This window comes from Mixophyes fleayi, chromosome 7 (genome assembly GCF_038048845.1).
Source record: "Mixophyes fleayi isolate aMixFle1 chromosome 7, aMixFle1.hap1, whole genome shotgun sequence".
NCBI classification, from domain to species: domain Eukaryota; kingdom Metazoa; phylum Chordata; class Amphibia; order Anura; family Limnodynastidae; genus Mixophyes; species Mixophyes fleayi.
The window spans coordinates 136,975,965-136,988,630 of NC_134408.1; the positions used below are offsets into that span (position 1 = coordinate 136,975,965).

Sequence of the window (12,666 nt, forward strand, 5' to 3'; positions counted from 1 at the left end):
TAAAGACTAGGGGGCAAATGTATCAAGCTGAGAGTTTGTCGGCGGGTTTGAAAAGTGGAGATGTTGCCTATAGCAACCAATCAGATTCTAGCTGTCTATTTATAGAATGCACTAAATAAATGATAGCTAGAATCTGATTGGTTTTTCAAACCCACCAGAAAACTCTCAGCTTGATACATTTACCCCTAGACACTCGATTAGACTTCCTGCTGCAGATGAGCCAGTGCCAACTGTTAGCGGGAAAGGTGGGTGCACGATTAGCTTTTGAGACACTTTAAATTATAAGCTTGTAAGACCCCTCATGCAGCTTTTACTGAATACATTGATTTATGTTTCACCCTTTCCTTCTGTGCTTTTCAGCATTGTATACGTACTGGCGTCCCAGTGCTAATCAAATCAACAACTCTGCTTGATGTTATATAAGGAATCCAGAAAGAAGCGACAATGTATTTAGTAAAAGGTGTAGAAGGGAATTTGGAAACTAATAAATTATTATATCACATGAAGGCGGGAAACGTATTTAAAAAGGTGAGGAACGAAGGTCGGCGGAGTGTTTGGGTCAGTGATGATACAGACCCACATTTAGCATCTGAGCTCGGTCAGTTTAATATTCAAGTTTCTTACTTGACATCAAGTTTTGCTGATTTAAGAACAACAAATATATGTTATAGGAAAATAATCCATTTGAGTTGCTCAGAATCCCATGGTTACATTAAACAGGACAGATATGTAATCTTTATATACTCCACAGACATGTATTATTATTATTATTATTATTAATTTTTATTTATAGGGCGCCACTAGGTGTCCGCGGCGCCGTACAGGGACAGACAAGATTACAATACGAGGTGAGACAGCACAGAATAGTAAACAATAATCACAGTAACTCAGTGAGCTCAAGGCACAGCTAGAGGGGAGGGGAGGGGGGAAGGTCAGCCAGCAACGGCACTTAGGAGGGAGGGCACAGATGAGAGGGAGACCCCCAGGGGGAAGAGAAGGGAGTGAGAGGGGACGCGGAAGGGGGGTCCTCGAGGAGGAGGGATAGGTAGCTGGCGAGCAGAGTTAAAAGTGGTGAAGACGGGAGGAGAGAAAGCCCTGCTCAAAGGAGCGTACAATCTAAGGGGAGGGGTGGACTGACAGAGAACACAGGGGAGAGACGGAGGATAGGGATAGGGGAAGGGGAATGGAGGGGAAGAGGCAGAAGAAAAGGTAGGAAGTTAAGTGGGAAGTACTAGTTTACTCTTGTACTAGTTTACTAGTTTACTCTTAAAACATGTATTATAATTATAAATGATAATGATTTTCTGATGTTGTTAGTGGTACACCGCACGTAGCCAGTAATGTATATATTACAGACAGCTACCCATTGGGAGCGTTGGCAATTTATATATATTAGAAAGGAAATCTATCATTTGTCTTCTATTATAACACAACACAGCATCTAAGCACCAGCCCTGAGCACAGACAATCACATTTCTTACATGAAATTAAAGGAACACTCCAAGTTAAACCTTAAAGGGTGGAACATTGGATAAAGCAGAGCTGTCTATGGGGGTGTGACCACATAGACCAATCAGAAGCTACAAGCAGAGAGCCTATAGCTTCCTATTGGTCCTTGGAGGACACACCCTGATCTAGTAGACATATTTGATTGGTTAAATCAGAATCGGAGAAGCCCCATTTAGAACTGCTTCCGTGTGTAGTTCCCAGGGAATCCGCTAAAGGGACGGAGCAGCTCAGTTAAACTTTAATATCTACCTGGGAATGCTCCTTTCAATTAAAATGAATACGCTCCCTTTATATTAATATGTTTAGATGAATGCAAGAATGTCTGTAGGATACAATATTATAGGACAGAATTCGGCATAAATGCTTCACGCTTCAATCAAATCTTCCTCAAAGTGAAGCGCTTTTATCTTCTCCAGGGAGAAGGCGAGCGCCTCCACCTCGCCACCGCCGTTACTCGGCTTCTGAAAATGAATCTCAATAATGTCCTGAATGTCATCTTCAGTTTCTTCCTTATCTTGGATCTCTGCTAACAGCACGGTTCTTGGGGTAATGCCAGAGAATATCTGCAAAATGGAAACAAAGAGAATTACTCAAATGAATGCAAAAACTGCAGCTTATAGGGAGCACAGTGTGTGTGAGGTTTAGTTGTTATTAATTACAGGTATCAGGTGTCTTATCTGGAAACAGTAATCTGGAGAGTTCCGAAATCCAGAATGAATGAATGAATTAAATGATTGCTGCTGTCAGTAGACACTGATATGATACCCCAGTGTTTCTACCTATAGTTTGTATGAGGAGCTCTGGTTAACAATTTAATGAAGAGAGTAATGCCGCGTGAGGAGAGGCAAGAGATTATGTTTAAATCCAGAAAACCATACATTGCATTCAGAATAATAGATCCCAATAGACACTTTGGGCCTGATTCATTAAAACAAAGTAAGGCAAATAAATTAGTAAGTTTTCCCCTGGACAAAACCATGTTGCAATGCAAGGGGTGCAAATTAGTTTACTATTATGCACATAAGTTAAGTACTGACTGTTTTTTCATGTAGGACACAAATACTTGATAACTTTTACACTGAAATATAAAGTTGATCTAGGACATGCCACATTTATCACATGCCACTAACAAATGTTAAATAAAACCCACAACAATATCAAAATGTATACTTCCCCTGATCCATAGTGAATGTCTTAAAACTACTCACTTTTGTGTTCGTTGCATTTCAATTTCAGATGCTTCCTAAAACAGCTGACAGTATAGATCAATGTCGGTTAACCTGTGACACTCCAGGTGTTGTGAAACTACAAGTCCCAGCATACCCTTCCAGCAATAAGCTGTTATATATTGGCAAAGCATGCTGGGACTTGTAGTTTCACAACACCTGGAGTGTCACAGGTTAGCCAACACTGGTATAGATTCACAAGAGAAAGATACATAGACAGAAAATATATCTTACCTGCAGTTTGTTCAGCTGTTGTTCTACAACTGATTGCACTGTCAGATCATGGAAGGATTTCCCAATGGTCAGCTGATGGCGTCTCCTCTTTAGGACACGTTGAGCCACTTTGAAGGAGAATAATATTAAGAAAGAAATAGATTCATCTTTGTAGTATTGAAGTATTACCTACGGTATACTTTATGTAGAAGCAGGATCAACCAGTCCCGTGCTCATTGGTTTCTATGCACTCTGGCTCCAGGCCCAGATTTAAATGTCACCCCCCAACTGTGCGCAAGACGCCGTTCTGGGGATCCAAAATTAAATTCTGCTGAGAGTAGAGAGATGTTTATATTCTGAGCACTAAGAGCATAGCGGCGCACAGTGTAGACAAGGTGTCCGACCTGTAGGGTAATTAATGGGACGTTGTCTAGAAATCTTGGGGCCCCCTTCAAAATTATGCTATGGGACCTCCAAATATCTAATTACTACCCTGCTTAGGGCTATATTTACCATATAAGCTGAAAGAAACTAGCACTGAAATGGTTTTATGTATATTACATTTATTTATTTCCTTTCATTTTCATTGTTTCTTATTTGGTAATGACCAACTATGTTTCTCATTAAAAAATAAAAAGGAGTGTTTGATTAATCTAGGGTTTGCTGGATTAAGGAAGCATATGTTGAGCTAAGGGACCACAGGTAGGTGGGGTACACACTAACCGTGGCTGTACCTAATTACACGCTATACACACCTCCATTCTGCAGATAGGTAATGCAGGCAGTGTTATTCTTCTTATTGTATTCCACTTCCTCAATCTCTCCTCCTCCTACACCAGATTTGTAGAAGGTGAGCTCCATTTTGTCCTTCAGTAACTCCTCAGGGACGTCAGCAGGAAGGCCACTAACTGATAGTTTCTTGGTAGAAATGTCCATATTTATCTATAAGACAGAAAATGGACACAAGTGACACAAGAAGTATCTTGGTGAATCTCACAATATCCTACCATGGGGTAGAGTTATCAAACGTTCTAAAAAGGATAAGTGGAGATGTTGCCCATAGCAACCAATCAGATTCTAGCTATCATTTTCTAGAATGTAATAGATAAATGATAGGTAGAATCTGATTGGTTGCTATAGGCAACACCTCCACTTTGATGTATTTACCGCTATATATGGGGGTTTTATTGTACCTCAAACTCCACCGTTCGTTTCATCTTTAATCCGCAAGCTCTCACTTCTACACTTGTATTATTTAAGGTGAGGACATGTTTTCCTTTGCCAATAACGGATTTGGCAACTGTAAGAAAAGAAAAAATTAAAAGTGTCAAAAATTCAGAATAACAAGGGTCTTCTCAAACAGAAAAACAACTCAATCAATGTTACCCTTAAATACATTTAGATAGATGTGCCTGGCATCCACGTTGTAGCATACGTGTGCCCAGAACGAGTGGTCTGAAACCCTCACTTTAACGCTCTGCGACACCCTTCTATTTACAAGTTCCGCTGCCAACACCTTAAACATGATAGCGCCTATGTCCATTCGCTGGGTTACCTTTAATAACTAGTGTGCACGCTTACGGTCATGTCATATCTGTGTTAAATAAACAATTTTCACTAAAGCGACCAGAAAAATACTTGTGGTCGAGATTAAGGTCTACGGTGTGTGGGTAAATTACATAGAAACAGGGATGGATATTATATAAATTAATATGTTTCTTTTCTAATATGTCATTGGAGGATATCAATTGAATCAACCATTTTATCAGCGGGTGGGAAAAGATTATTATTAAGTGAAACGTACACTTTGTTAAAGGCCTTTAGGCAGCTGTCATATTCGGAATACCCGCGCAGTGTTCTCCCCAGCACCTATTTCCTGGGTGCTCCACCGGCCTGTTTTTACTTTCCACACAACTCTTGGAGCCCAACAGAGTCCTAGTATAATACAATACACCATTGTTTCTCCTATTATAACAGGTACTATGTGAGCACTACAGCCAGCAGTGTGTGTTACACCACTGACCACCAGTCCTGGCAGGTGTGGGCAATAACCTCCAACATTTTTCATTATTATCATCAGCATAATCATCACCCTTTATCCATATAGCGCCACTGATTCTGCAGCGTTGTACAGAGAACTCATTCACATCAGTCCCTACCCCATTGGAGCTTACAGTCTAAATTCCCTAACACACACAGACAACAGAGAGAGAGAGAGAGAGAGAGAGAGAGAGAGACTAGGGTCAATTTTGATAATTAATCTATCAGTATGTTTTTGGAGTGTGGGAGGAAACCGGAGCACCCGGAGGAAACCCACGCAAAAACGGGGAGAACATACAAACTCCACACAGATAAGTCCATGGTCAAGAATTGAACTCATGACCCCGGTGCTGTGAGTCAGTAGTGCTAACTACTGAGCCACCATACTGCAAAGTATTACAATTACCCCACCCAGTTACTTCTTAATGCCACCCGGATGGGGAGAACACTGCCATGCAATCTCAATATCCATCCCCTAGTTACATAATAATAGTAGCAAAACCACCGCTAATCTTACAGTGCTTCATTTCATCTAATGCTGGCCAATCACAAAGCAATTTTGCTTGCCAAATGGGTTGCTTTAGACCCGATTGGTCCAAAAATACTGAATTGCCCGATGAAATATTCCATGCACAATCCTTATCCCACAATCTTACTGCATCGGTTTAGCAGGAGCGTAACATTACTACTCTGCGCTTCTGTATTATAATGCTTTGCTTAGCAAAAGGCTGCCCTATCTCCAGCGTACGTGAAAAGCTGGTTACACAGTGACAAGAAGGTGAAGAATGAATATAATAGGCAATGAGACCCTAGTATGAGACACACCTAATAATATTACACCACAACATGCAAAACCCTCATTAAAAAGCATCCGTTAGAGTACCTTGTTCACTCTCAAATGTAACAAGCGCCTGCCCCGGCTGCAAGTCATACGGGTCACTTATGACAATGTGACAGGTGTAGCAGATATCGGTGAGCTTGTCCTTACTCGGAGTTTCCTCTGATTGTTCCTCTTGTGTAAAATTTATATTCTTTAATGGCAGTTTGTTCTCAACCTGATGTGGGCGAAATATTAATATGAGAACAAATATCATCAAATATCAATATAATGAGAAAGATGACATTGGAAAAGCCATAAGAATATTTAGATACCGATTAGCATATTGTACCGATACACAGTGAGTGATATTACACCTCTATATAGGGCTACAGGGCCACATAGGATCAGAGGTCTAAGGAGGCAGAATTGGTGGGGGGGCTACCTTTAGCAGACATTAATTCCTATTACACAGATTGGGCACGGTGGAGGCAGGGATCATGAACCTTGTGTGGGGTGTACAAGGGAAAATCATCCAAGAGATGCCAAAAAACGTAAATCCCAGCCTGGCAAGCTTCAGTGTATTCTTGATTACCTTAATAACATTTCACATACAAACGACGCATAGACACCTGACATGGCTCATGTATATAAAATATATTGACATTTTTTTAGCAAAGTTTTGTTTTTTGGTTATTTAGTTTTTAGGTTGGGTTTAACAATACAGTCTGAGACAAATTATTTTCTTCCCCATAACTGTAATTAGTATCAAAAGTCAAATATAACACACTATTTATAACTTTGCAATTTTTCCCCCAAAAAAAATCTACCTGTTTTTTCTGCTGTGTCTGTGAATTCTCCGTACGTACCTTTAACTCCTTTTGCATCCGTTCAACAGCGCTCTTCCTTTCCTTCAACTTTTGCTCAAGTTCAGTGATATTATTCTTCAATTCATAGTTCTCCTTTTTTAATTTTTGCAGTTCACACTAAAAACATATACAATATAAAAACCTTACAAGGATATCACCCATTAATCATAAATAATGTAAAAAAGTAAAAGTCAGTGTAATTGTTGGGTAAGTTTACTCAAATGCAGGCGACGAAACTTATTACAGCAACGACCGTCTATGTAGACGCGGTACCATTGTTGTCTATCAGAATAGCCCTATTTATATTCATGTTCTTATTTTCTGCACATACTAAATTTAAAGGGTTTCTTCACCTTCACGGTTATCAAAGTTTTTTGGATTTACATACGCCCTCATGCAACTTTTTCTAATTGTCGTTTTCTAATGACGTTTCTTCTTTTTTCTGGCTTGAGTCTGTGTCTTTCACCCATGTCCTCCCTCTACAAACATGTTCCGCAGCGCTAAACAATCTTGTAGTCAACTTTATTGTACTATAAATTGCCTATTTTTCATGGATCAGGCTTTGGCAACCTGTGATTTCCCAGCGGCTGCAGTACTACAAGTCCCAGCATGCTATGACCAGCAATTGTTGACAAAGCATGCTGGGAGTTCAAGTTCAACCACACATTGAACCAAATTGACTGGGAGATCAGAGAAGTCTAAATTTATCCATATTGGTGGAATAGGAAGTTACATCGCTGCAATTATAGAAAAAAACATGGCTTGAAAACACTAATCATTTTCTTACGGTGTTTAGTTCCTCTTTTTCAAGTTGAGCGTTGTCAGTCTCGCTCTGCCTTTCCAGCAGCGTATTCAGACGTTTTTGTTCTCCTTTTAGTTTATCATCTGCATCCAGTTTTGCTAGAAGTGTTTGGGATTTGCGTTTTTCAGCTTCCTCACATTGTTCCTTGTGGAGAAAAAATAGATTATTACTGGCACCTCACAGGATTAGAAAAGTATATGAATGTTCGTGACTCACGGAGAGCGATCTGACACAACGAAAGCGAGAGCCTCACGGGACTCACGGAGAGCGATCTGATAGACGCCTATTTATCAAACATTCCAGTGGCGCACGCAGGAAGGGGTTTCTGGTTCTCCAGAAATCCCTCCCCTCCGCGAACCAACGGTACTGTACAGCAGCCGCGGCGCTGTCAAAGAAGCGTCCGCGGCAGTGCTGTATTGTAGTATAATACAGCACTGCCGCGGATGCTTTTTAACAGCGCCGCGGCTGCTGTAGAATTCAGACTTGCCTAAATGGAATGCACAGCAGCTCTCTCTCGCTCTATTTTTTTTTTTTGGGGGGGGGGGCGGAAACCCCCCCTTCTAAATCCTGCGTTCGCCCCTGCATTCCCCCTGTGCTAAACCCCGAAAACTGTTGTTTTCGGGGGTTTACTGTGAAATTACTATGTATTATTGAAGCATCGCAGCAGATATCTCAGATATCTGCTGCTTTGCATTTCCTATCGTTTTTCTGAGCACTCCCCATAACAGTGTATGGGAAGTGGTCAGAACCGCTATGTATGATAGTCTTCATAGAGAATTTTTTCTCTTTTTCAACATGTTAATGTACGCCATCTGAAGCTGGCGCCATCTGAAGAGCAGAGCTGGACAGCGCATGTGTGGAGGGATCATGTGATCCCTCCCTGTCACTTATCGTACCGTTTGCCTTCCAGGATGTTAGTGCGCATGCACCAAGTTTTCGGTCGGTGCATGCGCACTAACAAAAAAGATTAAAAAAAAAGAGAAGATCACCGCAGCCTTAAAAATTGAGAAAAGACTGCGATGATCAGGTGAGTCACTTCTCAGGGACAGCAGGTTATCAGCACTGCTGTCCCTGAGGAGTTTTTTAATACATTGCCGTTACTTTTCAATCCTTATCAAGGAGATAAGGATTAAATGTATCAAGTGAAAAAAACAAAGGGTCATAAATAGACCCCAGAGCGAGAGCCTCACGGGACTCACGGACAGCGATCTGACACAGCGAGAGCAAGAGCCTCACGGAGAGCGTTCTGACACAGGTACTACAATAAGACAAGTGCCAGCTTGCGTCAGTTGACCACCTACTCAGAGTGAAATGGTTATATATTATTATATTAATATACATGTGTTGTTTTACATTCATAAGAAGTTTCTTCAACTTTATGCAATAATATGTAATAAAACATATAATTGTTGCTTCCTTCTGTGTGTTTGTGGTGTACACACATATCTTGTACTCAATGCAATAATCGAGAATACAGACAGTATTTCTCTTTAGAGCAGTTGAAGGGTTTCAGGCAAAACAATTAAAATTTTCTTTGTTTTTTATTCTTCCTAGTTATATAGCCCCCATCCCACCTAGCTGTCTGTTCCCGCTGCATAGACCTCACCAGTACCTAAAATAAACCACCAGTTCTGCCAAGCTGAGAGCAGGAAGATCAAAGCACTGCCAGCATGGCTGGGCCGCTAGTTAAAACTAATTAGGTGTTTCCAATGCTGTACATACCCCATACTAGCTGCTTAAACATCCTGTCATGTCTAACGGTTTCTCTACCTATTGCCAGACACGGCAGACTGGCTGCTCTGTGCGGGTACCAATGCTGGTCTTATGTATGGGAGCAGACCCCACTCATGTTCTACTTATTCCCTGTGTTTGCTGTAACAAACTTCCTTCTGTCCTTGCTATACCCCATATCTATCACTCCACCAAACTAGGGGATTTATCATGCCAGCAGACCCATTTAGGCTTGGGACTCTGCATTATGGTCATTCCAACCAAGAAACATTCTAAAAAATGTACTTCTAATAAAAAAATTTTTTTGTTATGGTTCACATCACTTATGGTTTGCAATGTTGAAATTTACTTTACCCAGTTCCAAGTTGCAGAGTTTTTTTATGTCCTCCCTATGTTTGCGTGGGTTTCCTCCCACGGCCTAAAAACAAACTGGTAGGTTAATTGGCTAGCTGACAAAAAATGGACCCTAGCGTGTATGTGGTAGAGAATTCAGACTGTAAGCTCCAATGGCGAGCTCCATGGATATGAATGATTAAATATTTCTGATGAGCTGTTCTTGTGTCCCTTGTACTAAGAGTGTAGATCATTGTAATGAATGCATTATTTTTCTTAAGACAGAGTTGACAAAAGACCTGAGTTAATTTCTCGTGAAGATTGGTGGGAAGCAGAGTCCCCATCACCCATCGCGGAGGATTGCTTTGTCCCTCCTATGCGGGACAGTGATCACAGTTATAAAGCAGTGCTGGTCCTAAGACTTGTCTGCTAATGTAAATGAGAAATCATTTGTCACCCGTGAGGCCCCTGAATATGTCATTACTGTCCTTTTGTTTGTAGAACCAAACATATCCTACAGCACTGTACAATCAGACTTCAGGCAGATCAGTCCCAATCACCAGGCCCCCCAGCAAAATATGTCGGGTGCAGGAAAACCTGTATATCCCCTGAGGAGGCTATGCTCTGCAATTATTGGGGTGTTGTTTGCACAGTAAGTTTCTATCTGCCATTATCATTGCTTTAAAAAAAAAAAAAAAAGGGAATTTGTTGACTTGACACTAAAACTCGTTTATCCGTCTCTCATGCAAAGCTGGCTGTGGACAGCTTTCTTTTTACATTACTAGAATACCAGCTGAACCTCTCCATTTCATTTGGTAAAAAGTCATTGGCCTTATGGAGGGGCAAGCACAGGGAATGGGGAGATAAATAAATAATGAGTGAGCATGGGCATTCACAAGTGGTGTGGGTGAGGTGTAAAAGAGATGTCAGAGGGGGAGACTGCTCAGGAGTCGCAGGTATGCGGAAAGTAAGTGTTGACGCCCAATGGCAATGTAATGCAAGGTATTTAGGAAACTGAACTAAACTCCTGCCAGTAGTTATGTGATATGAGATCAAACAAACAGTTAATGGGTGAAAGAAAAACATTTTAAATCATGATAGTAATTTGCAGAGTTAGTGGTGACCAAGTCTGAACTGTAATGACTGAGCCTATCGAATGCACAGGTGGACTATGAGTTCAACAATTTGCTGATCACTAAATATAGTTGCAATTGCTTACTATGTCATGCTTGTCTTGATCTTTGCAAGTGACTCTAACGCTACCGGTTTGATTTAAGCTCCCACAGCTTCAAGGGTGCATACAGGTACTTGTGGCCTAAAAATACATATATGAAGGTTGAAAGAAATTACCTTCCAGTATTCACGTTCTTCTAATAACTTCTTATAATCCTCCATGTCTGTACACATCTAGTCAGAGAAATAGTTTTATTAGATTGTATTTTTTTTTTCAGCAAAAATTTCAGTTGTCACTTTTCCTACATGTAAAAGAGGAACACACGTGTCTATGTTCTACGCCAGAAAATGATATTAGTAGACTCATGGTTCACACATTTTTCTGGGCTTCAGACAAAACTTTGAGACATAGGGCCTGATTCATTAAAGAAAGTTTAGTAAAAAATTGAGTAAGTTTTCTCCTGGACAAAACCATGTTACAATGCAAGGGGTGCAAATTAGTTTTCTATTTTGCACATAAGTTAAATACTGTCTTTTTTCATGTAGCACACAAATATCAACTTTAAATTTCAGTGTACAAATAAGCTATCAAGTATTACTCAATTTTTTACTTAACTTTCCTTAATGAATCAGGCCCATAGTCATCGAAATATCCCCGATTGCACTGAAAAGTTTTTGTTGACGCTTCTCACCATAATGTATCAAAAAAACGTAGTGTTCCAGAGCAATAAGAGTTCATTTGTCCCTTGGCCGGGCCTTTTTCTCTAGTTGTGCCCATGAGTGAGCCACGCATGTGCAGTGTACCTGCAAGCCCAAAATAGTGAATGCCCCACTAAATGCTCCGTCTCCACCCATTTATCTTATTTATATACTCTACCCCAGCACAACAAAATCATGATTTCTATGTGAATATAGAAGTAGTCGTATCCATGCGTCTTAACCACACTCAGCTAGGAAAACGTCAATACACCCAGCTCCTTAGCCACAGTTGCCAACTTTGTGACTCTGTCATGTGACAGGGATAGGAGGGGGCGTGGTGACATCTTTGCGTCACCATAGCCACGCCCTCCACTACAAAATGCCTAAAGCCACCACATTAAATAGCAGGGGGGCGGCTCTTAATGACACGATTGAGGCCCCCTTCCGATATTCAATGCCGTAAATTTCGGCACTTTTTAGGATCCGGGAGGGTTGCCTACTCTTCCAGGAGTCCGGGAGAAGTCCCCGAAATTCAGGAGCCTCCCGGTAATTAATGGAGAATAGGCAAGTATGTCCTTAGCACCACAGCAGACACAGTCATCTAGGTCCACAAATCTATGACCCATAATCCTTACCCATAATAATGGGCGTTTTTATGCAAAGTAGGCACGTGATGTCACAAAACAGTATTTGCACTATACTTTTGACTTTACTCAGTCTTTCATTATACAACTCGTGTCTAAATAAGTGCTGCAAAATAATAATATAACAAGTATATGATGCACGCACACACACACATACAAGACTGGTATAAAAACACTTGTAAACACTATTGTAAGAAACCTGTAGGAAAGCACACACACTTTCACACACACTTTCACATACACACACACACACACACACACACACACACACACACATAAAATATATAAAATAGCAAACACACAGGCAATTAGACAATTCTTTACATTGCTATTTTAACTGCTAAGAGTTAAAGGGAGACACAGAGTGGATACAGAACGGCTGCCAGACAATAGTGCAGACACAGCAGATACCACAGCTAGAGCAGTTTAACCTCTAAACTTTGAGAAGATTGGGAAGGTAAGTCTACAAGTACACATATACTTACCCTATCTAGCTCAGTATTATAGTCAGAAATGAGATATTTGCAGTAAAGAGCTGAGTAATATGAACGTGGCAGAAAAATAAGATGTGTTTCCTGGTTATCTGCCCTTCCTGGATCAGAATAGAAAC

The 12,666-nt window shown here is 40.7% G+C and overlaps 1 protein-coding gene across 1 annotated transcript; it reads right to left on the reverse strand.

Moving 5' to 3' along the window:
* Positions 1-581: 581 nt before the first annotated feature.
* NMI (N-myc and STAT interactor) lies at positions 582-12,666 on the reverse strand. Its single transcript, XM_075180910.1, has 9 exons — positions 12,542-12,666; positions 10,891-10,947; positions 7,462-7,620; positions 6,675-6,791; positions 5,872-6,043; positions 4,142-4,248; positions 3,704-3,890; positions 2,970-3,076; positions 582-2,072 (listed from the first exon to the last, which is right to left on the reverse strand). Exons 2-9 carry the CDS (start codon positions 10,945-10,947, stop codon positions 1,875-1,877), a joined length of 1,104 nt encoding a protein of 367 aa, XP_075037011.1. The 5' UTR covers positions 12,542-12,666; the 3' UTR covers positions 582-1,874.

Excerpts from the sequence above, each read along its gene's own strand:
- NMI (XM_075180910.1), bottom strand. The coding sequence starts at position 10,947 with ATGTGTACAGACATGGAGGATTATAAGAAGTTATTAGAAGAACGTGAA. Across the intron at positions 7,621-10,890 it reads AAGAACGTGAATACTGGAAG|GAACAATGTGAGGAAGCTGA; the intron begins GTAATTTCTTTC and ends TTTCTCCACAAG. Across the intron at positions 3,077-3,703 it reads TACCTATCTGCAGAATGGAG|TGGCTCAACGTGTCCTAAAG; the intron begins GTGTGTATAGCG and ends TCTCCTTCAAAG.